Genomic DNA, 20,880 nt, shown 5'->3' with positions numbered 1-20,880 from the left:
AGCTTAGCCACCAATGATGGTCATGTTAATCACATCAATGCCAAATTTCTAGAACTCTGATATGTATGTTTTACTTCTGTATTACTAAAACTTCAAAAATTCTGAACACAGAGGAACTATCGTCACTGAAACTGGCCTCTCTTTCAAAGCTGATAGATCAATGTCTGTAATGACTCTTCAAATACTCCCTTACAACAATTCCTTCCCTTCAGTATAGAAACACGCCTAAGTATTCACTATGCTAAAATAAAATAAAATAATCCAAAACTTTCTTGAGTCTTGCTTCCTATTCAAGGGATTGTTTTCTCCATTTCCTTTTTTTTTTTTTTAATTTTTTTTTTTTAATGTTTTATTTATTTCTAGGAGAGAGGTAGAGACAGCATGAGCAGGGGAGGGTCAGAGAGAGAGGGAGTCACAGACTGAAACAGGCTCCAGGCTCTGAGCTGGCAGTCAGCACAGAGCCCGACGCGGGGCTCGAACCCACGAACCGCGAGATCATGACCCAAGTGAAAGTCGGACGCTTAACCGACTAAGCCACCCAGGCGCCCCTGTTTTCTCCATTTCCTTTGCCTGAGAAGTCCAGGAAGGGGACCATGCCATAGTTTATGTGGCGCTAATATAGCGACTGGGGCACACGAGACGCTCAAACATTAATTAATGAAATAATATCTTAAACCAGTTATGTATTCTCTGACTTTACTTCCTCACCACCACCAATGGACCCAACCACTCTTGTCTGCTACTCTCCTGGAACTTTCTATCTTTCCAGGGACGGCATGAGGAGGTTGGATGAGGCAGTCCCAGGACCGATCTGCCTGGGTTTGAATCTTGACTCCATGGCGCCTTTGCTCTGGGACCTAACATCACTATAGCTTGATTACTTCTTTCATAGAATAAGGATAACTGTGTGGATTTGATCATTTCTATACGTAAGCACTTAGCACAATGTGTGAGAAAAACAAGCACCAAATGTTAGGTGTTACTATTATTACTATTAGTTGACTTGATCTATACTGCAGTTCTAACTTTGCTGACTATGTTGATGACCTTTATCATCTGTATTAGGAGATGAGGATTATCTTTAATCCCAAATTTCTAGTTGAAATTTTATAAAATTGTAATGCCTGGGGCAGAACTTCAGTAATTTTTACATCGGGCAGATGTTAAAATTCTTTGTTCTTTCCCAGCTTTCCCAGAGACAAATCCAGCAAATTCTTACCAGAGCAAGAAAATACTTCAGCAGAGGCGGCAAAAATAGCCTCAGTCAAGATGAAAGTGAAAGCTCAAGAGACTGTCCATCTCAGGCTGCTTTGCATAATTCACAAGGTTATTAGGGTATTCAAATTAGATAAGCTATGTGAACATGCTTTGTAACCATAACGGCGTTATTACTGGTTTCTTTTGTAGATAGAACATCATTAACAATTTATGAGGGATGTGAACGAAGTGGGGTGTCTACTAGACATGTCCTATTTAGCTCATGTCTGAAGCCCAAATTTCATTCCTTCCCCCTTCCACTTGCTCCTCCCCATCTTAGTAACTGGCAATATCTTTCATCCAATTGGTCCAGCGCCAAATCATGGAGTCACATTTGACTCTTTTTTCCCCTCACAACCATTTCACTCATTGCTACAGCCATTCATCAACATATCTTATTGGGTCAAGGTTTAAAATTCTGAACATTTTTTACCACCTGAATTACCACCATCTAATTTCTCACCTAACCTACCGTAATGACATTCAAGCTAATCTCATCATTTCTAGCCTTATCAACTAGAGTCTGAATTTCCCTATAGTAGCTAGAGTGATATATTTTTTTCTCCCTCTCTCTTTTAAATTTGAGAGAGAGCTTAAGTGAGTGGAGAAAAGGAGCAGAAGGTGAAAGAGAGAGAGAGGGAGAGGGAGAGAGAGAACCTCAAGCAGGCTATATGCTCAGCTCAGAGCTGGACACAGGGCTTGATGTTACCACCCTGGGTTCATGACCTGAGCCAAAATCAAGAGTCTGAAGCTTAACCAACTGAGCCACCCAGGTGCCTCTAGAGTGATCCTTTCTAAAGACTGACTTACATCATATTATTCTTGTACTCAAAACTCACCAATGGCATCCTCTTCATTTGAAGTCAAATTTTATACTGATTCCTTGAATACTGTCTAAATCCCTGCTACGTTACACAAGGTAGTTCTCCAATTTCAGGTCCTCGCACACTTCCCCTGCCTCACCCTCTTCTAGACACAGCGTCTTCTTGCTGGGCTACAAACATATCAAATAGAAGTCTGCTCTCAGAGCCTTCTGTATTTACAGCACCCTCTATCTGTGACATTCTTCATCCAGACATCTGAATGGTAGCCTCCGTTCTTCGTTCAGACCTCTGCCCTAATTTCCCTTCTTCCGAGGCCTTCCCTGAGCACCCTACCTAAAATACAGCTGGTCAGTCTCTGTCCCCTACACTACCCCTTCCCTCATAGCACTTTTGATTACCTTATATATGGGGGGGGTGGGCAGGGAGAAAAATATATACAAGCTTCATGAGCATAGAGACTTTGAAGTTTTGTTCACCACTGTATCCCCAGCAGCTAGAATGTGCTTGGCACATAGTAAGTGCTCAATATACATTTCCTTAATAAAAGAATGAATTATATTAAACATTAAAAATTTTTAAAAAATAACACTGTTTAAATTTTCTTTTCTTCTTGGTCATCATTGTAAAGCAACATTTAAATGAAGAGTGATTATATAAACAAGCACTTCCAGGCAATTGAGAAACCAAGCTGTGCTCCTTAATGCTAATATACCATGCAGCAAAGCACAAAAGTGCCTAGAAATTACAAAATCCCAGACTAATAATAACAAAAGTTAGACTTTCAGGAAGTCTAAGTATTATGCCGAGAGACCCAGAGACCAACCGAGACCACTGAAGCCGAATTAAGGGAGTCTCTATTACCGGCCGGGACTGCACAGAGTTAACATAGAACTCTAAGTGTGCGGCCTTGAGCCCAAGGATTCAGGGCTTTTTATGATGAGCAAGCAGGCAGGTGGGAAGTACAGAAGCAGAATTGAGAGGTTATTGTAAAAAAGGCTACAAAGTGATAAAGAGAGCAGCCCTTTATCTGATCTATGTGAGTAGGAAAACATTCCTTATTTTGAGGGCAAGGTTTAGGGTTGTAGGGGAGTTTTAAGGGAATAGCCATTATCTCAAGGACAAAGTATGCAAACTGTGTCATAAATAACCATTAACAGGGAGCATTAACCCTTATCTTCTTGTGTTTTTCCTTGCACCTGAGGATAGTTATGAAGCTCTCCGAGTGCAGGCCCAGGGCAAACTCTGGGGCAAGATGGAAGGACCGAGGCTAAATTCATGCGCAACATAAGGATGCCTAAATACTGCACAAGAGTACTCAGTCCACAGCAGCAACCACGATCTTCTCACTGTTGTGTGCACACTGCCGGCTTTTCTTACTCTTCCACGGCGGCCCGAGAGACACAGACTTGTGAGGACAGGTCGGCGGGCTGCTAGGCGGGTCACACAGGCCAACACAGCCAGCGGCCCTTGCCCGCCCAGCCGGCCTCTCTTTGCCAACATTATCATTCTGTCCAATTGCCGTGGCCCTGAAGGGAGCTTTCCCGTTCTGAGGTTTAGGTCAAAGCTGGATCTGGTGTGGCTTCAAAACCTCAGTCCCCAGATGACATTTCAATTTGAGTCACTGCATCCAAGTTGGCAAAAACTGTTTTCAATAGTCTCAACTGGAAAAGTTTATATTTGAACTCTAAAAATGAACAAAGTGATTCGCAAAGGCAGAGGCATTTCAATGGTGGGTGAGTGATTTTTATTTGGTGTGTACCTTCTGCTTCCAATCTGGGAGTTTTTCCACCGGAGGAAAAAAAACCCCCACAAAACTCTGGCTGCAACACAGTCAGAATTTGTAAGTACTTTTATAATGAGCTCCAACAAAAAGTTCCAGCTTTTTTTTCCTTCAAAATTTCATTTGCAAAGCCGTCACATTGATGCCCCCGCACTCCATTCTGTTTTCCACGCTCCCCGCAGCAACGGCAGCGCGGGGACCTCCGCGGGCACATCCTGCCCGGGGACGTGTGTCTAGGCCACGTCGGGGGGCCGGGCTCCCACCGTCCCGCAGCGAGGCGCGCGCCCCCCGGGGCCCCTGAAAGGCCGCCCTTTCCAGCGGGGAGCCGGCACGGGCAGAAAAGAGGGACGGGCCGAGCGTCCCGGGCCGGCGCGGGACGTGGGGACCAGGAAGTTTCCACGTCAGCAAGCCTCGTTCGGGACGCTGTCTCCCCGAAGACTCCCGGCTGGAACCCCACCGGAGTCGGCGGCGCCAGCACCAGCCCGGCCGCGCAGTCGGGAAACAGCCGCGACGCAGCCGCCGCCCTCTCAACACCCCCGCGGCCACGCCCCACGGAGAGGGACGTAGGCCTGAGCCCGGCCGGCGCCCGGGCACGGCGCCGCGCGGGGATGCTGCGCAGACTCGGCTCCCGGAGGNCCGGTTCTGACCCGCCCAGATGGGCTGGGGAAGCTGTGCCGCGCCCTTCGGTTGAAAATTGTGAGAGTTTTGTTTTCCGAATCGTGGGCCGACAAGAGAGAAGGGCCGGACGGTCAGAATTAGCTCGGCCGGCGGAGGGCCGGTCCGCGCGGATGCGGGGAATGGCAGGCCTCCTGTGGGCTCGTTCTCTCACACACACACACAGACACACACACACACACACACACAGACACACACACACACACACACACACACACAGACACACACACACACCCGGCAGCCTGCAGTCGTCTCCTTACTCCCTTCACTGTGGCTTTGCCCTTGCTGACCTCCAGCGTCCTTCTCCGTGTGGACTCGACTTTCTTCCCTTGACACTCTTTCCGTGGACACTGAAGTCCTGTTGACTGACCCTGATTCCTTCTGAATCAGAAAATCCGGACGCACTGTCAGCGGCTCGTGGACAAGGTGTATCTCACCATCATTTTCAGTAAGGAGATGGGCATAGACTTCAGGTTTTAAGTTGAGGTGGCGTCAACACTGATAAAACATTAGAGAAAATGCTCGTTCGGAGAATTACTCGTACCTCAAAGGAACAAAACCACACATACTTAATTGACGGTTTTCTATAAAGAAATACATTACTAAAAGTACTTTTAAATACTACAAATATGGTTAAAATTAAAACAGTTTTAAATGACTATTTCAGTAGATGTCCAGGAGGCTTTCATGAAACCCAACAAATTTTGCTGGTGTGTGTGTATAATACATATTTTGCTACTATTTGCATATGTATAGATAATATATGTAAATATGTATTTACATATATACCTTTTGCTAGCTTATATATAAGCATAATTATGTGTATATAAGTTGAAATAGGGATAGAGGAATTCTTTTTGAACAATAAGGCCTACAACATTATATCATTAATATCATTATATTGCTAATTATATTGCTAACTGCAAAAACACTTAAGTACCTTTTGTAAGTATTTGGATGTTCTTGGTGTGTAATGTTTTCCATTGGATGCTGTTACCCGTTGGAAATGTGGATACCTGGTACAGAGTCAGTACTCACATTTATTAAACAAATAACTAAAGGTGGGGAGAACAAATGAAAGAACTTTAGTCTTAAAAATAAGCAAGTGCCTTGATAAAATTTCTACATGTAATTTCTAAATAGGAATTCAGGTCTCAAAGACCCATCTAGCTTTCTGTTGAAGATGTTTTCTTTCTCAAGTCAGAAATCCCTGACTCTAAAGGCTATGAAAGAACAAAACCCTGTGAAGTTCATCTACTTAAAATTAGCTAAATTTCTATCATTTCAATCCTTTATGAGAATTCAAAGAGAAATAGAATGAACTTTTCCTTAAAAAAATAAAAGAGAGAAAGGTCTCATGTTCCCTTCACACTGTGCCTCTTTTTTCTCATGAATTCCTCACCTTTTCCTCTTCCTTTTTATTTTAAATTTTATGTATGAGAGAGAGACACACACAGAGTATGAGCAGGAGAGGGTCAGAGAGGAGACACAGAATGCAAAGCAGGCTCCAGGCTCTGAGCTGTCAGCACGGAGCCTGACTAGGGGCTCAGACTCACAAGCTGTGAGATCAGGACCTGAGCAGAAGTCAAATGCCTAACTCACTGAGCCGCCCCAAGGTGCCCCTAAAATAGTAGAAATATTAAGGAGCCACCCAACTTGCTTTTTCCTTCTCTGCCCAGTCTTACACCCTATTCTTTTTTTGTTATTTTACAAATAGTTTATTGTCAAATTGGTTTCCACATAACACCCAGTGCTCATCCCCACAAGTGCCCTCCTCCATGCCCATCCCCCCTCCCCCCCACATCCATCAGTCCTCAGTTTTTGTCAGCATTCAAGAGTCTCTCATGGTTTGCCTCTCTCCCTTTCCCCCACCATTTCCGCCCTTCTTCTCCCCCTTGTTCCTCCGTCAAGTTCCTCCTAATCCTCCTATACGTGCAAACATATGATATTTGTCCTTCTCTGCCTGACTTATTTCGCTCAGCATAACACCCTCAAGGTCCATCCATGTTGCTACACAGGCCAGATTTCATTCTTTCTCATTGCCGTGGAGTATTCCATGGTATAGATAAACCACTTCTTCTTGATCCATTCGTCCATTGATGGACACTTAGGCTCTTTCCATGTTTTAGCTATTGTGGAGAGTGCTGCTATGAACATTGGGGTACACGTGCTCCTATGCATCAGCATTTCTGTATCCCTTGGGTAAATTCCTGGCAGTGCTAGTGCTGGGTCCTAGGGGAGTTCTAGTGTTAGTTTCCTGAGGAACCTCCACACTGTTTTCCAGAGGGGCTGCACCAGTTTACATTCCCACCAACAGTGTAAGAGGGTGCCCGTTTCTCCACATCCTCGCCAGCGTCTAGAGTCCTCTGATTTGCTCATTTTAGCCACTCTGACTGGCATGAGGTGGTATCTCAGTGTGGTTTTGATGTGTATTTCCCTGATGAGGAGGGATGCTGAGCATCGTTCCATGTGTCTGTTGGCCATGTGGATGTCCTCTTCGGAGAAGTGTCTGTTCATATCTTCTGCCCATTTCTTCACTGGGTTGTTTGGTTTTCGGGACTTACACCCTATTCTTAAGTACCTGCACATACCCTCTCACCAACATCCTTGGTTCTTTGCACCCCTGTTCTTCTGCCTCTACTTCTCTGTTCCTTCACCAGGGTAACAAAATTGCTGTCCGAGAAAAATCACAAAACAATACGGACTGGCACCACACAGATGAACGATTTCCAGCTTCACCTGAACAAGAACAGGGTTCTCTATTCTTCCTCTTAATGCCTGTGCCAGATCACCTCCTCCAGCTCGCAGCAGACTGTTTACCACTTTGTAAGACCATAGACACCATGAAGCCTCTCAGGTCCCTCCTCACAAACAACACAAACCCCCACACTCCCAAGCACCATCCCTACCCCCAGGCTTTTTCCAGGCTCACTGATGGGATGTCACTGTAGAACCTAAGTCTGTCTACCTGTGCCCTTATTTGCATAGCCGTTCTTCTCCTCAGCACCCTGGATCATAAATTATCCCACCTCTCTCATAATTTACCTTCAACTGGTGATGGCATTCTTTCCCTACAACTTATAAACACGCTCAGGTCTTGACTATCCTTAAAATTAAGTAACAATCAAACTCTTTGATGATAAGAATCCCTTTAACTTTATTCTAGTATCTCCTTTCTCTGTATTCAGAAAAGAGTATCATCTCTGTATTTATACTGAAAAGAGTAACCTAAATTCACCATCTCTACCTTGAGTCACACTTGGTAATACCTTCCGAAATAAACTTAAGCTAATAAAATAGGAGTATAAAGTTGTAAAATAATACAGATAGAAAATAGAATTTCATATTTTTCATGTGTTTGAAGGTATAGGAAGTTTGCATTTGGAAAGAAAAGAGCTTTTAAAGGAAAAAATACTTCAAAGATGACTCATTAGTTTAAAACTTCAGTGTAAGGAGAAATTGCAGAAGTACAATGAACTGGGGAAAATGCTTCCACTACAGTAGATGATTAATATCTATACTGTCTGTCTACACTACATTAACTACACCACGACACTAAAAACTATTTTTAAAAAATGTATGTATCTTTTGCCCTGTATGTCTGCGGAGAATTTTCTCCAAGGAAATGGTTCAGGGAGATTTTATTGCCATTGCTACATTCTAAGCACCATGCCATGCATTGAGTTCTAGAAATGTAGACACAGATATTCGTAGCATGTTCTCAGGAAGATGTCAAGTCCTCCAGTGGCTAGAAAATAGAGGACCTGCCCGCGGCGGCCCAAGCGGAAGTGTGGCGTTAGCCCCGCGGGTGCGGAGCGACAGTGGTGTGGTGCGCCCGGTTTCTTCTGTCAGTACCTTCATGTGTCTGGACATAGGGTTCATGCAGGGAAACGCTGAAAATTGAGGCTGAACAAACAGACCAGATCATAAAATGCTTTCTGTACTGGGTCTAGAGATTTAGAATTTATCGTGAATGTGACACGGAGCTTTTAGACAACAAGGAATGAGAAGTCCAGTCCAGATTTGGATTGGTTCAGCTGGTTTTGTGGAGGTTCATAATGAATGAAAAGATAAGCAGTCTCATTATCTGAGCCCATAGTATCTAAAAGTACAATTTTTTTTCCCCCAGGGAAAGTGAGATACACAGTTCTAATACGAAGTCAGAATTTTTTTATGTAAAACGTTTGCTGGTCATATACTAACACCAATGTATACACGTATTAGTTGTTCACAAAAAGTCATTGATTGCATCATTAGAACAAAGCTGTGATTAAATTTATCAGATAGCACTGAGTCATCCACTGAGGACCTGAACCATTCTCCTTAACTTTGTGCTATCATTAGAGCTATGAAAATCCATCTAGAGAAAAATTTAGAAGAAGAGCGCCAGATATTACTGCAGCAACAAAAAATATGTCGAAATCGAGCTCGTAAATATTTTGTGGAATCAAACCGGAGAAAAAAGTAAGTAATTGTATTTTCTTCAGAGGTGTAGAAATTCAGTCGTTATAAATTAATAGTTTATCTACTTTGTAGTATTTTATGAACTTAAGTCATGACATTGCTTTGTCTGTAAAACATTGACCAAGATTCTTTTTGCCTTCATAAATTTTCTTGCTGTTTTTCTGCCTAAAACAAAAGATGTTGCTTTGTTGTCTAATTCCACTGACTGTGACCATAGCAGTCTTTTCTTGTCATAGAACTTCCTGTAACAGTGTCATATGACTGCAAAATGGACTGTTTTCTTTGGCTTCTATATCATTTCATGATAAATTAAAAGATTATCAATTAGTGCCTTAGTCTCTAATGGAATGTAACCTGATTTTTTAGTTCACTTCTATGTAACTTTTTATACGGCTGTCTTCATTCATCCACTTATAAAAATGGGGGAAAATATAAATAATGCTGGAAATAGGATACAAAGAATATTATAAATGACTTCCATAAAAAAAAAAAACTACAGCTTTCTTGTGTAAACTGGAAGCCTAATAAAGTAAAAGTGTAAGCCATCCAATCACTGCTTTATATTTTTCTAGGTTTCTTTGAATTATTAGGTTTTGTTTTCTTAACTTGGCAATAATGTTTTTGCTACCTTGTCTGTATTTCCACAATACATCAATAGCAGTAAATCCCTAGCGTTTATTAACTACATCATTGGGCATGTGTTGCAAATCCCACTTGGGAAATACAAAATTGTTTACCTGTAATTTTTTCTGGCATGATATTTCTCTTTAGATTAACTCTTTCATTGTCTGGTATAAAGTTATTTAATGAAGCTTGTTCTGTATTTGTGTCTTATTGTGTTTCTCCTACCTTTTGGCTCTGGGGGCTTGTGAGAGGCATCTGACAGGTGTTCAATAAAGATGAATAGTTGGGGCGCCTGAGTGGCTCAGTCGGTTGAGCGTCCAACTTCGGGTCAGGTCATGATCTCACGGTTTGTTGGTTCGAGCCCTGCATAGAACTCTGTGCTGACAGCTCAGAGCCTGGAGCCTGCTTGGGATTCTATGTCTCCCTCTCCCTCTGCCCCTCCCCCACTCGTGCTGTTTTTCTCTCTGTCTCAATAATAATAGACAATAAAAAAAATTTTTTTAAATAATAAAATAAAGATGAAATGTTGAAACAGTCATGGGCTAGATCAGAGATCTAGATTTAAATCCTTGTTCCATGAGTTAGGGCAAGTTACTTAATCTCTCATCCTCAAGTTTCTCATTTTATGATTGCAATCAATAGCATGTAACTCAAGGGACTGTTACGTAGAGCAAAAAGTAATGTTAGAAGAGGAATAGTTGAAAACATGTGGAAAGATGTTTATTACAGTCTCCGACCAATAGTTCTTCTTTTTTACTTAGTTTATTTTGTTGATTAACAATATTTGTCTATTGTGTGTTTTCTAATAATTGAGTTGCTTTGTAAAATAGCATGAAATGCCTTCTCATTTTCTCTCATTAGACACTTTTCTCATCAAAAAAACCAGAATTTTGGTTTAGAAATAGAAAGAATATAGAAAGAAATTTTGGTTTAAAATTCTAAGAATCAGAACATTTTCCAATATAATTTAATTATGTTTTATCTTTCTGTTACCCTACAGTGCTGTGTAAAGACATGTAAAGTTTTCCTTTTATTGTATTTTTTTAAATATTTTTATTTATTTCTAGGAGAGAGAGAGAGAGACAGCGTGAGCAGGGGAGGGTCAGAGAGAGGGAGGTACAGACTCTGAAATAGGCTCCAGGCTCTGAGCTGGCAGTCAGCACAGAGCCCGACGCGGGGCTCGAACCCACGAACCGCGAGATCATGACCTAAGCGAAAGTCGGACGCTTAACCGACTAAGCCATCCAGGCGCCCCTAAAGTTTTCCTTTTAAACACGAATCATTTCACTCTTTATAAAGGGGGCCAAATTATGTGTGCACTTCTGAATTTCACACTATGTCTATCAGACTGGCCTTCTGGGCCCGTGCTGTCACCTACCCATGCATGCTTTACTTCATCTAAGTTTATGCTGTCCGCTCCCATTGTGGTCGCACAGTTTCTCTCGAAAAAATATTTTTTCCTACAAGCAGAGCTGTTCCCTTCCACTGTTAGGTAGGCTATACTTTGGCATTGTCGGTGCTGTGTCCCCAGTAGTATTCAAGGAAACTGTCCATAGCATCAGGTTCTCTTTATTTATTTCCATGTATGGCTTAAAATCATACCCATTTGTCTTGCTATTTACTAATGCTTTGCTTTTCTATTTGCAGTATTTTTCTTAAACGCTTTTATCACATTCTCCAGTTTTCCATTTTATTCAGCATCTGTAGAATGGAGTCCCCTTTGCTTTACTCCAAGACCTCCTGCCTTCGTAGATACTGCCCCGATGTGTACTCGCTGTCTCTGGGCCTAATGAGCAGCTGGCATTCTGGGACTTCCTGTGCTTGCTCTTGGGAGTCGGAGACACAGTTTCTTATCTCCCATAGCATCCCTTTGGTTTTGTTTTACAACATCAGTTTGCTGGAGCACATCCTCACGTAGTTTTCTAATATGCTGCTGTATAGACCAAGTAATCTTAAGATACACACAGACACACACACAAAGAAATGAACTATTCCTACATTTTACAAAATTTCAATTTTGGAACTATCTTTGATCTATAACTGAACAGGTATGTATTTACTGAACAAGCATAGTTGGTTGAGTACAAATGATTCAACATATCAAGAGAAAAAAAATTTGTTCTATTATTCAACTTTAAAAATGACCATCTGATTTAATGTGACTTCGTAAGGAAAAGAAATTGAAACAGATTTTAAGAAGAGTCCAAAAGGACCCTCAGTTGTTGTTGTTTTTAGTTTGTTTTCATTTGGTTTGGTTTGTGTTATTTATTTATTTATTTATTTATTTATTTATTTAACTCCAAGTTAGTTAACATAGAGTGTAGTATTGGTTTCAGGAGCAGAACCCAGTGATTCATCACTTACATATGACACCCAGTGCCCATCCCAACAAGTGCCCTCCGTAATGCCCATCTCCCATCTAGCCCATCCCCTCACCCACCTCCCCTCCCCTCAGTTTGTTCTCTGTATTTAAAAGTCTCTGAGGGTTTGCCTCCCTCTCTGTTTTCATCGTATTTTTCCTTCCATTCTCCTATCTTCATCTGTTGTGTTTCTTAAATTCCACGTACGAGTGAAATCATATGAAATTTGTCATTTTCTGACTTTGGTTCCACGGATCTGTGTGTTTATTTTTATACCAGTATCATTCTGTTTTGATTACTGTAGGTTTGCAGCATAGGTTGATATGGAGTGTGAAAATTCCAGCTCTGTTCTTTCTCAAGATTATTTTGGCGCTTTGAGGTCTTTTGTCGTTCCATACAAATTTTAGAATTATTCTGGTTTTATAAAGTATGCTGTTGGTATTTTGACAGGGATTGCATTCAATCTGCAGATTGTCTTGTGTGGTATGGACATTCTAATAATATTATTTCCCCCAGTCCATGAGCACAGAATACCTTTCTGTTTATTTGTACCTTCTTAAGTTTCTTTCACCAGTGTCTTATGGTTTTCAGTGTAGAGGTCTTTCATCTCCTTGGTTACATTTATTGCCAGATATCTTATTCTTTTTGATGCAGTTATAAATGGGGTTGTTTTCTTGATTTATCTTTCTGATGCATCATTATTAGTGCATAGAAATGAAATGGATTTCTGAATATTGATTTTGTATCCTGCAACTTTACTGAATTTATATATTCATTCTAGCAGTTTTTTGGTGGATTCTTTAGGGTTTTCTGTATATAGTATCATGTCATCTGCCAATCGTGACAGTATTGTTTCTATCTTTCTGATCTGAATGACTTATTTTTTCTTGCCTGACTGCCATGACTGGCACTTCTGGTACTCTGTTGAATACTGGTGCCGAGAGGGAGCATCCTTGCCTTGTCCCGTCCCTGCTCTTAGAGGACCACCATTATGATGTTAACTGTGGGATGTCATACATGGCCTTTATTATGTTTAGGTGCATTCCATTCTGCCCAGTTCGTTGAGTGTTTTATCATAAATAGATGTTGAATTTTGTCATGCTTTCTCTGCATCTACTGAGATGTTCATATAATTTTTATCTTTCATTTTGTTAATGTAGTGAACCATTTTAATTGATTTACAGACGTTGAACCAAGCTTGCATCCCTGGAATACATCCCAGTTGATCCTGGTGTATGATCCTTTTTTTTTTCTTTTTTCTTTTTTAAAGTTAATTTATTAATTTTGGTGGGGAGAGAGGGAGGAAGACAGGAGGGGGAGAGAGAGAGAATCCCAAGCAGGCTCTGCACTGTCAGCACAGAGCCTAGTGTATGGCTTGAACTCGTAAACTGTAAGATCATGACTTGATCTGAAAAGGAGTTGGACCAACCAACTGAGTCACCCAGGCAGCCTTATTTAGTTTATGATCCTTTTAGTGTATTGTTGGAATTGGTTTGCTAATATTTGCTGATTTTTACATCTGTGTTCGTCAAGGATCTTGGCCTATAATTTCCTTTTTTGTGATGTTCTTGTGTGGTTTTGCTATCAGGGTAATGCTGGCCTTGTAGAATTTGTTTGGAAGCTTTTCTTCCTCTTCTATTTTTTGGAAAAGCTTGAGAAGTATAGGTATTAAATCTTTGAATGTTTGGTAGAATATACTGGTAAAGCCATCTGGTCCTGGAGTTTTGTGTTTTGGGGGATTTTTTTTATTACTGATTCATTCTCCTTACTAATAATTGGTTTGTTCTGACTTTCTATTTCTTCATAATTCAGTCTTGGCGGATTGTGTGTTCCTAGGAGCTTATCCATTTCTTCTATATTTCCAGTCTGTTGGTGTGTAATTGCTACTAGTAATCCGGAACAATCCTTCGTATACCTGTGATACCAGCTGTAATCGCTCCTTTTGCTCCTCACTGCTCTGTTTGAGCCCTCCTGCTCTTGCTTCGTCTAGCTAAGGGTTTGTTGGTTTTGTTTATCTTTTCAGAGAACCAGCTCCTGGTTTCATTGATCTTTTCTATTGTCCTTTTCGTCTCTTTACATTTCTTTCTGCTCTGATCTTTATTTTTTAAAGATTTTCCTTCTTCTAGTTTGGGACCTTGTTCTTCTGTTTCTAGTTCCTGTAGGTGTAAAGTTAGATTGACATTTTTCTTGTCTTTGAGATGGACCTGTATCGTCATGACCTTGATGCTTAGAACTGCTTTTGCTGTATATAGATTTTGGTAGGTTGTATTTCTGTTTTCTTTTGTCTCTATAGATATTTATTTTTAATTTCTTCTTTGATTTCTTCTCTTAACCTAGTTGCTCAGTAACATGCTGTTAATCTCCACATATTTGCAGTTTTACCATTTATCTTCCTGTAATTAATTTCTAGTTTTATACCACTGCGGTTGGAAAAGATGTTTGATATGATTTCAGTGTTCTTGAATTTATTGAGATTTGTGTCCAGTGTGTGATCTATCCTAGAGAATGTTTTATGTGCACTTGAGAAGAATGTGTATTCTGCAAATTTTGGATTGAATGATCTGTATATATTTATTAAGTCTGTGTGGTCTAATGTGTTTTTTAAGGCTGATGTTTCCATATTGATTTCTTTATCTGAATGATATACCCATTAATGAAAGTTCGGTATTGAAGTTTCCTATTATTATTGTATTGCTTTAAATTTCTCTCTTTAGGACTGTTAAAATTTGCTTTATATATTTTGATGCTTATATATTGGGTGCCTATGTATTTATGAATTTTATGTTTTCTTGCTGGATTGACCCCTTTTTCATTATTTAGTGCCCTTTTTGCCTTAAATTCGTCTTTGTTTTGAAGTCTCTTTTGTCTACTATGAATATACCTCCTTCAGCTTTCTTTTTGTTTGCATGGAATATCTTTTTCCCTCTCTTTACTGTCAGTTCGTGCATGCTTATTTCTGAAGGTAGTCTCTTGTAGGCAGCATATAGGTAGGTCTTGTTTGTTTTTTTTAATCTCTTCAGTCAATCTGTCCTTTGATTGGTGAATTTAGGCCATTTACTTTTAAAATAATCATTGGTAAGTATACATTTATTGCCATTTTGCTCATTGTTTTATGGCTATTTTATTGTTTCTCCTTGTTCCTTTTTTTTTTTTTCCTCTTCTTTTGTGATTTGGCTTTCCATAGTGTCATATTTAGATTCCTTTCTCATTTTCTTTTGTGTATTTGCTATGAGTTTTTTCCTTGTGATTGCTATGAGATTCACATAAAATATCATACATAAATAGCATTCTGTTTTAAGTTGATAGCAACTTAATTTTAAGCATATTCCAAGACTTTACCTTTTTACAACACCCTCCCCCAAGTTTTATATGTTTGATAACGCATTTTACATCTTTTTCTCTTATGTTTCCTTTAATTATTGTACTTTTCATTAAATTTACTTCTTTTGTTTTTTAACCTTCATGCTGGCTTTATAAGTAATTGATCTACTACCTTTGTGATAGATTTACCTTTTTCCGTGAGGTTTTTAGTTTTCTGTGTTTCCTAATTAATTAGTGCCATTTCTTTTCAACTGAAAGAAGATCCTCTAATATTTCCTATAGGGCTGGTTTGGTGGCAATGACCCCTTTAACTCCAAATCTGTCCTTGAATTCTGAGTGATGACTTCACTGTGTAGAGAATTCTTGGCTGAAAGGTTTTGTTTTCTTTCAGCATCTTAAATATGTCATGCCACATCCTTCCGGCCTATAATGTTTCTGCTGGAAATTCTGCTGTGAGTTTTTGGGAGTTTTCCTTGTATGTAACAAGTTGTTTTTCTCTTGCTGCCTTTAGGATTCTCTCTTTATCCTTAACTTTTATCATTTTCATTATAAGAAGGTGTGGATTCCTTTCTGTTCATCTTATTTGGAACTCTCTGGGCTTCCTGGACCTGGATGTCTGATTCCTTCCCCCCAACTAGAAAGTTTTCAGCCATTATTTCTCAGATAATTTTTCTGGCTCTTTCTGTCTTCTTCTTCTGGGATCTCTNATGTTTTGGCTATTGTGGAGAGTGCTGCTATGAACATTGGGGTCCATGTGCTCCTATGCATCAGCATAATGCAAATGTTATTCTGCTTGATAATTGTACCAAAGGTCTCTTAGGGTATCTTCACTATTCTTAATTCATTTTACTTTTGCTGCTCAGTCTGTGTGAGTTCCATTTGTTTGTTTTTCAACTCACTGATTTGTTGTACCTCATTCAGGCTGCTGTTGAACCCTTCTGGTGTATTTTTCAGTTCAGTTACAAGTTCTCTTTGGTACTTTATGTTTCTGTCTCTTTGTTGCAGTTCTAGCTGTGTTTATCCATTTTTCTCCCAAGTTCAGTGAACATCTTTATAATCGTTACTGTAAACTCTTTATTAGGCAGATTACTTATCACGATTTCCTTTGTTTTTTTCTGAGGTATTATCTTGTTCTTTCTTTTGAAACATATTTGTCTTTCTCTTCATTTTTCTTAATGCTCTTTGTTTCTATATATTTAGGTAAGACAGCCACCTCTCCCAGTCTGGAAGGAGTAGCCTTCTATAAGAGATGTCCTATGAGGCCCAGACGTGCAGTCTCCTCTGGTCACCAGAGCAAGACACTCAAGGACAGTCTCCTGTGTGGGCTGTGGGCACCGTCTTAGGCCGGGACTCTGGCTGCAGGAAGCAGCTGGGGCTGCTGTCATGGGGTGGCAGGCAGGGGCAGCTCCTGAGCCCAGTTGCATAGGACATTCCTGACTGTGCAGCACGCTGTGGGCCAGCCCCCAGCGGGCATATGCGCCGCTGCTGGCAGGTTAGAGGGAGAATTCCAAAGGGGTGCTTCCCAGTGCTAGAATGAGGAACGTAAACGGAGATCACAAAGTGGCTTCTGCCAGTGTCGCATTCCCTGGGGAAGCCCTCTGCTGTTTCCAGACCCTCCCACAGATATTTTAAGGTTAGCAATTAGGTCTCTTTTCCCTATTGTCTGTGTGTGGTGCCGATTGGTGTTTGAGCCTGCGCGAAAACCCTTTAGAGTGAGTTTTCTGCTCCCTACGGTTTTAATAGTTTTCCTGAACATAATCCCTGTTCAGTGTTTTGGGGGCTTTTCTCTCCTGTGCAGGATCTAAGGTTTGGGATACAGAGCCGGAATGTCTTACTCCTCCGACAAACATTCCATACCTTTTATATCCCTTCTGATTGTGACCCACAGCAACGGGGTGTGGTTTTCCCCAGCGAGTTCCTCTTTCTGCCTCTTTCCCTTCTCAGCGTTGCCCTTTCATCCCTTGTGGTGGGGAGGCTCCGTTCATCCCATTCGCAGGCCCCTTTCCGTGGGAATTCTTCCACGTGTAGTTGTAGATTTGTGTCCAGGGGAAGATGTGGCTCAGGACTTGCTGTGCTGGCCGCTGTTTCAAACCCAACTCAACCTTCAAATAGTTTGAAAATGCTAACGTAGTCATATAGACTTAAGAGCTCAGATTATCAGACAAAATTCCTGTGTAACTAACTGGCAGAATAAGAGAAAAAAAAAGAATGGGGAAATTTGCCCAAATAGAACAAAGCCTACCAGGTGATAAGTGAAGGGCAAGTACTTTGGAAGAGTCACTAAAATCTGTAATAAAAAGATTTCCTAAATATCCTAAAGGCAGGAGAAAATTAGCTAGAGAATCCTGTAATGAATTACCTGGTGAACATGAAATATGGGGGTAACTGTATTATCTGTTTGGGAAAAGGATGAAGTTTGAAGTTTCCCGTGAAACAGGAAATATGTACCCTTAGACTAAATAAGAAGAAATTATACTTTAAGCAATAGTCATGTTTACCAAACCTCCATATGTGGATATATGTTGGAAGCTAAAAAATATAAATAGATTCAAGTAGGTTTAGATATCAATATGTGTGACTATCCATGGGTATATTATCCATAATATATTAAAAGAAAAATTGAAGGAATTTAAGATATTTATAAGTAATCTTTGAACATTTAAAAATGTTCTACAGGGCAGCCATTTATCCACTAAAGTAGTATTTGCTGGGAGACTTAACTGAAGAACCAAAATTAAAAGCTTGATTCCTGCCCTCAAGTTACTCATAGTGAAGGAATAAATGCTGGCGAGGCTATGCAGTGACTAGTGTGACAGAATGGCCTGTGAGGACTGTGGAAGCACATTCACACAGTCCAGGACGAAGAAGAGCTCCTGGAAGAATGAAGTCTTGTTAGATGACCGGGGATTATCCAGGCAGCTGGAGCGGGAAGGGAGTTTAACTCAAAGAGGACAATATGTGAAGAGGTTTGATGTTATGAAATATAAGACAATAATGTTACATGATTTACACACAGGAGAATGTGGAAGAGTTTCAGGAGATGAAGCTACAGAGTGGGTAGGAGATATTTCATACAACCACTTGTGTGCCAGCCTAAAGCAATTAAACCCTGTCCTTAGTACTCAGAGATGCTGTTGAAGGACGAAGACCAGAGAGTGTCATGATTAGATTTATATTTGAGCTCATTACAGCAAAGGGCTAGAGGATGAAATGAAAGCAATTGGAGACAGAGAACAAGTAGAGAGTTGTTACACTGACCTGATGAAGTGCATTAGGGCAGAGTGCGATGGGGGACAGGGGTCACTGGGGGTCTAAAGTCACTTACGGGTGGTGCACGAAGAGCATTGTCAAAATGAGATACTTATGGATTATGCAAACGTTAACATTTTTAATATCCATCTTTCTAAATTTCTGTGATCTTTTATACCGATTATGATAAATTTTTGATTTTTCCTTTATGCCCTGGGATTATTATGATAAGCATCAAATATTCTCTGTTATATTACTGTTTTGCCCTTGAGCTGTTAAGCTTTAGTTTATGATAGTAGCCTGACAGGTAAGCTTGGTGAGTTTCTCTATTAAAGATTTTCTCTGTCACTGTTAGCTGAATTTTTTTTTAATATTTTATTTCTGAGAGAGAGAGAGAGAGAAAGAGAGAGACAGCGTGAGCAGGGGAGGGTCAAAGAGAGGGAAACACAGAATCTGAAGCAGCTCCAGGCTCTGAGATCACTGTCAGCACAGAGACCGACACCGGGCTGGAACCCATGAACCGCGAGATCATAACCTCAGCTGAAGTCAGACGCTCAACCGACTGAGCCACCCAGGCGCCCGTGAAATTTCTCTTTTTTAAATTAAAGTCTTTATTTTAAGATAATTGTAGATTCACATGTATTTGTAAAAATAATAATAATAATAATAGAAATCCCATAATACCCTTTACTTAGTTTCCCCCAATGGTAACATTTTGCAAAACTATAGTTTAGCCTCAAAACCAGAATAATGACATTTATACAGGCAGGATACAGAACATCGTCACAGAGAGTCCTCATGTTGCACTTTTATAGTGACACCCGCTCCTCTCCCACTCCGCCCCCTGGAGTTCACGAATCTGTTCTCGTTTCATCTCAGTTTTTCCATTTCTAGAGTGTTCTATAAATGCTATCATACTGTACGTAACCTTTTGAGATCTACTTTTTCCCCACAGCGCAACACCCTGGGATCCATCCAGGTGTCGTCTGCACCAGTATTTCACTGTCTTTCTTGCTGAGTGTTCTCCATGGTGTGGATGCACGGAGTTTGGTTAATCTGTCCTTCACTGAAGGACATCTGGGTGATATCCAGTCTGGGTTATGATGAATAAAGCTGCTGTAAATATTCACGTATAGGTTTTGTGTGAATATAAATTTTTATTTCTTTGGATAAATGACTGGAAGTACGATAGCTGGATCATAGGGTGGCTGCATATTCGTGTTTTAAGAAATTGCTAAACTGTTTTTCAGAGTGACTGCACCCGTCACCACTGTAGGATTGCTCAGTGTTTCACATCCTCACTAGCTAGCACCGGTGTTGTTGGTAGTTTTTATTTTGTCCATTTTTATCGCTGTGTATTAATAGCTCATTGTATTAATTTTCATTTCCCTAAATGGCTAATGATGCACAATATCTTTTCATGTGCTTATTTGCTGTCTGTCCTCTTTAATAAAGTTTCTCCGTCTTTTGTACATTTTCTGATTAGATCACTTGCGGTTTTACCGTTGAGTGTCAGAGAGCTGTGTGCATTCTGGGTACTTTGTCAGGCGTGTGCCTTGCAGATCTTCTCGTACTCTGAGCTTATCCTTTCCTCTCCTTAACTGGGTCTTTCCCAGAGCCCAGGTTACTATTTCTACGAAGTCCAGTTTATCCACTTTTCTTTTTATAGATTGTGCTTTGATGTCAAGTCTAAGAACTCTGTGCTTAACGACCTAGACCCTAAAATTTTTCTCTTTTTCCTAAAGATTTATATTTTAATGTTTTACAGTTAAGTCCATGATTTGTTAAAAAAAATTTTTTTAAGTTTATTTATTTATTCTGAGAGACAGAGAGCGAGGCGGGGGGCGGGGCCGGAAATCCCAGGCAGGCTCCACGCAGTCAGCACAGATCCTGACGTAGGGATTGAACCTACAAACCATGAGATCATGACCTGAGCCATAATCAAGCATCAGACACTTAACCAGCTGAGCCACCCAAGCACCCCCCACCCAATGATTTATTTTGAGTTAACTTTTGTTTAAGGTGTGAGACTCAGCACCCCCTCATCAAAATTCAATTGAGCACATTCGTGTGGGTCCATATCTGGGTTCTCTCTTCTGTTAATCTCTGTATTTAAGCCTCCACCAATACTTCAATTTTTATTGTGATTATGTAGCTATATAATATGTGGTTATAAAATTATTATTGTGTAATAAGGTAGGGCTTCAAATCACAGACTGATTCCTCCCACTTTATTCTTTCTCAAAATTATTTTAGGTATTCTAACTCCTTTGCTTTTATGTATATAGAATAATCTTATTATAAGATTATATATATATATTATAAG

At 40.4% G+C, this 20,880-nt stretch overlaps 1 protein-coding gene across 4 annotated transcripts in view; it reads left to right on the top strand.

Moving 5' to 3' along the window:
- The first annotated feature begins 4,941 nt into the window (after positions 1–4,941).
- The window catches only part of CEP126 (centrosomal protein 126), a 100,062-nt gene continuing 84,123 nt past the window's right edge, over positions 4,942–20,880 (top strand). For 2 of the 4 annotated variants that reach the window (XM_077769792.1, XM_077769799.1), the window contains exon 1: positions 8,881–9,000. In XM_077769792.1, coding sequence (XP_077625918.1) covers positions 8,885–9,000 — 116 coding nt within the window. In that variant the 5' untranslated portion in view covers positions 8,881–8,884. Of the gene's footprint in view, positions 4,985–8,880; positions 9,001–20,880 lie in introns of those variants that run through there. The other 2 variants (XM_077769806.1, XM_077769783.1) reach the window with 2 other exon arrangements.

Source organism: Crocuta crocuta, unplaced genomic scaffold (assembly GCF_008692635.1).
Source record: "Crocuta crocuta isolate KB4526 unplaced genomic scaffold, BGI_CrCroc_1.0 scaffold80, whole genome shotgun sequence".
In the NCBI taxonomy this organism is placed as follows: domain Eukaryota; kingdom Metazoa; phylum Chordata; class Mammalia; order Carnivora; family Hyaenidae; genus Crocuta; species Crocuta crocuta.
The sequence above is the reverse complement of the archived record's forward strand: the minus strand, read 5'-3'. Positions and strand labels throughout refer to the sequence as shown.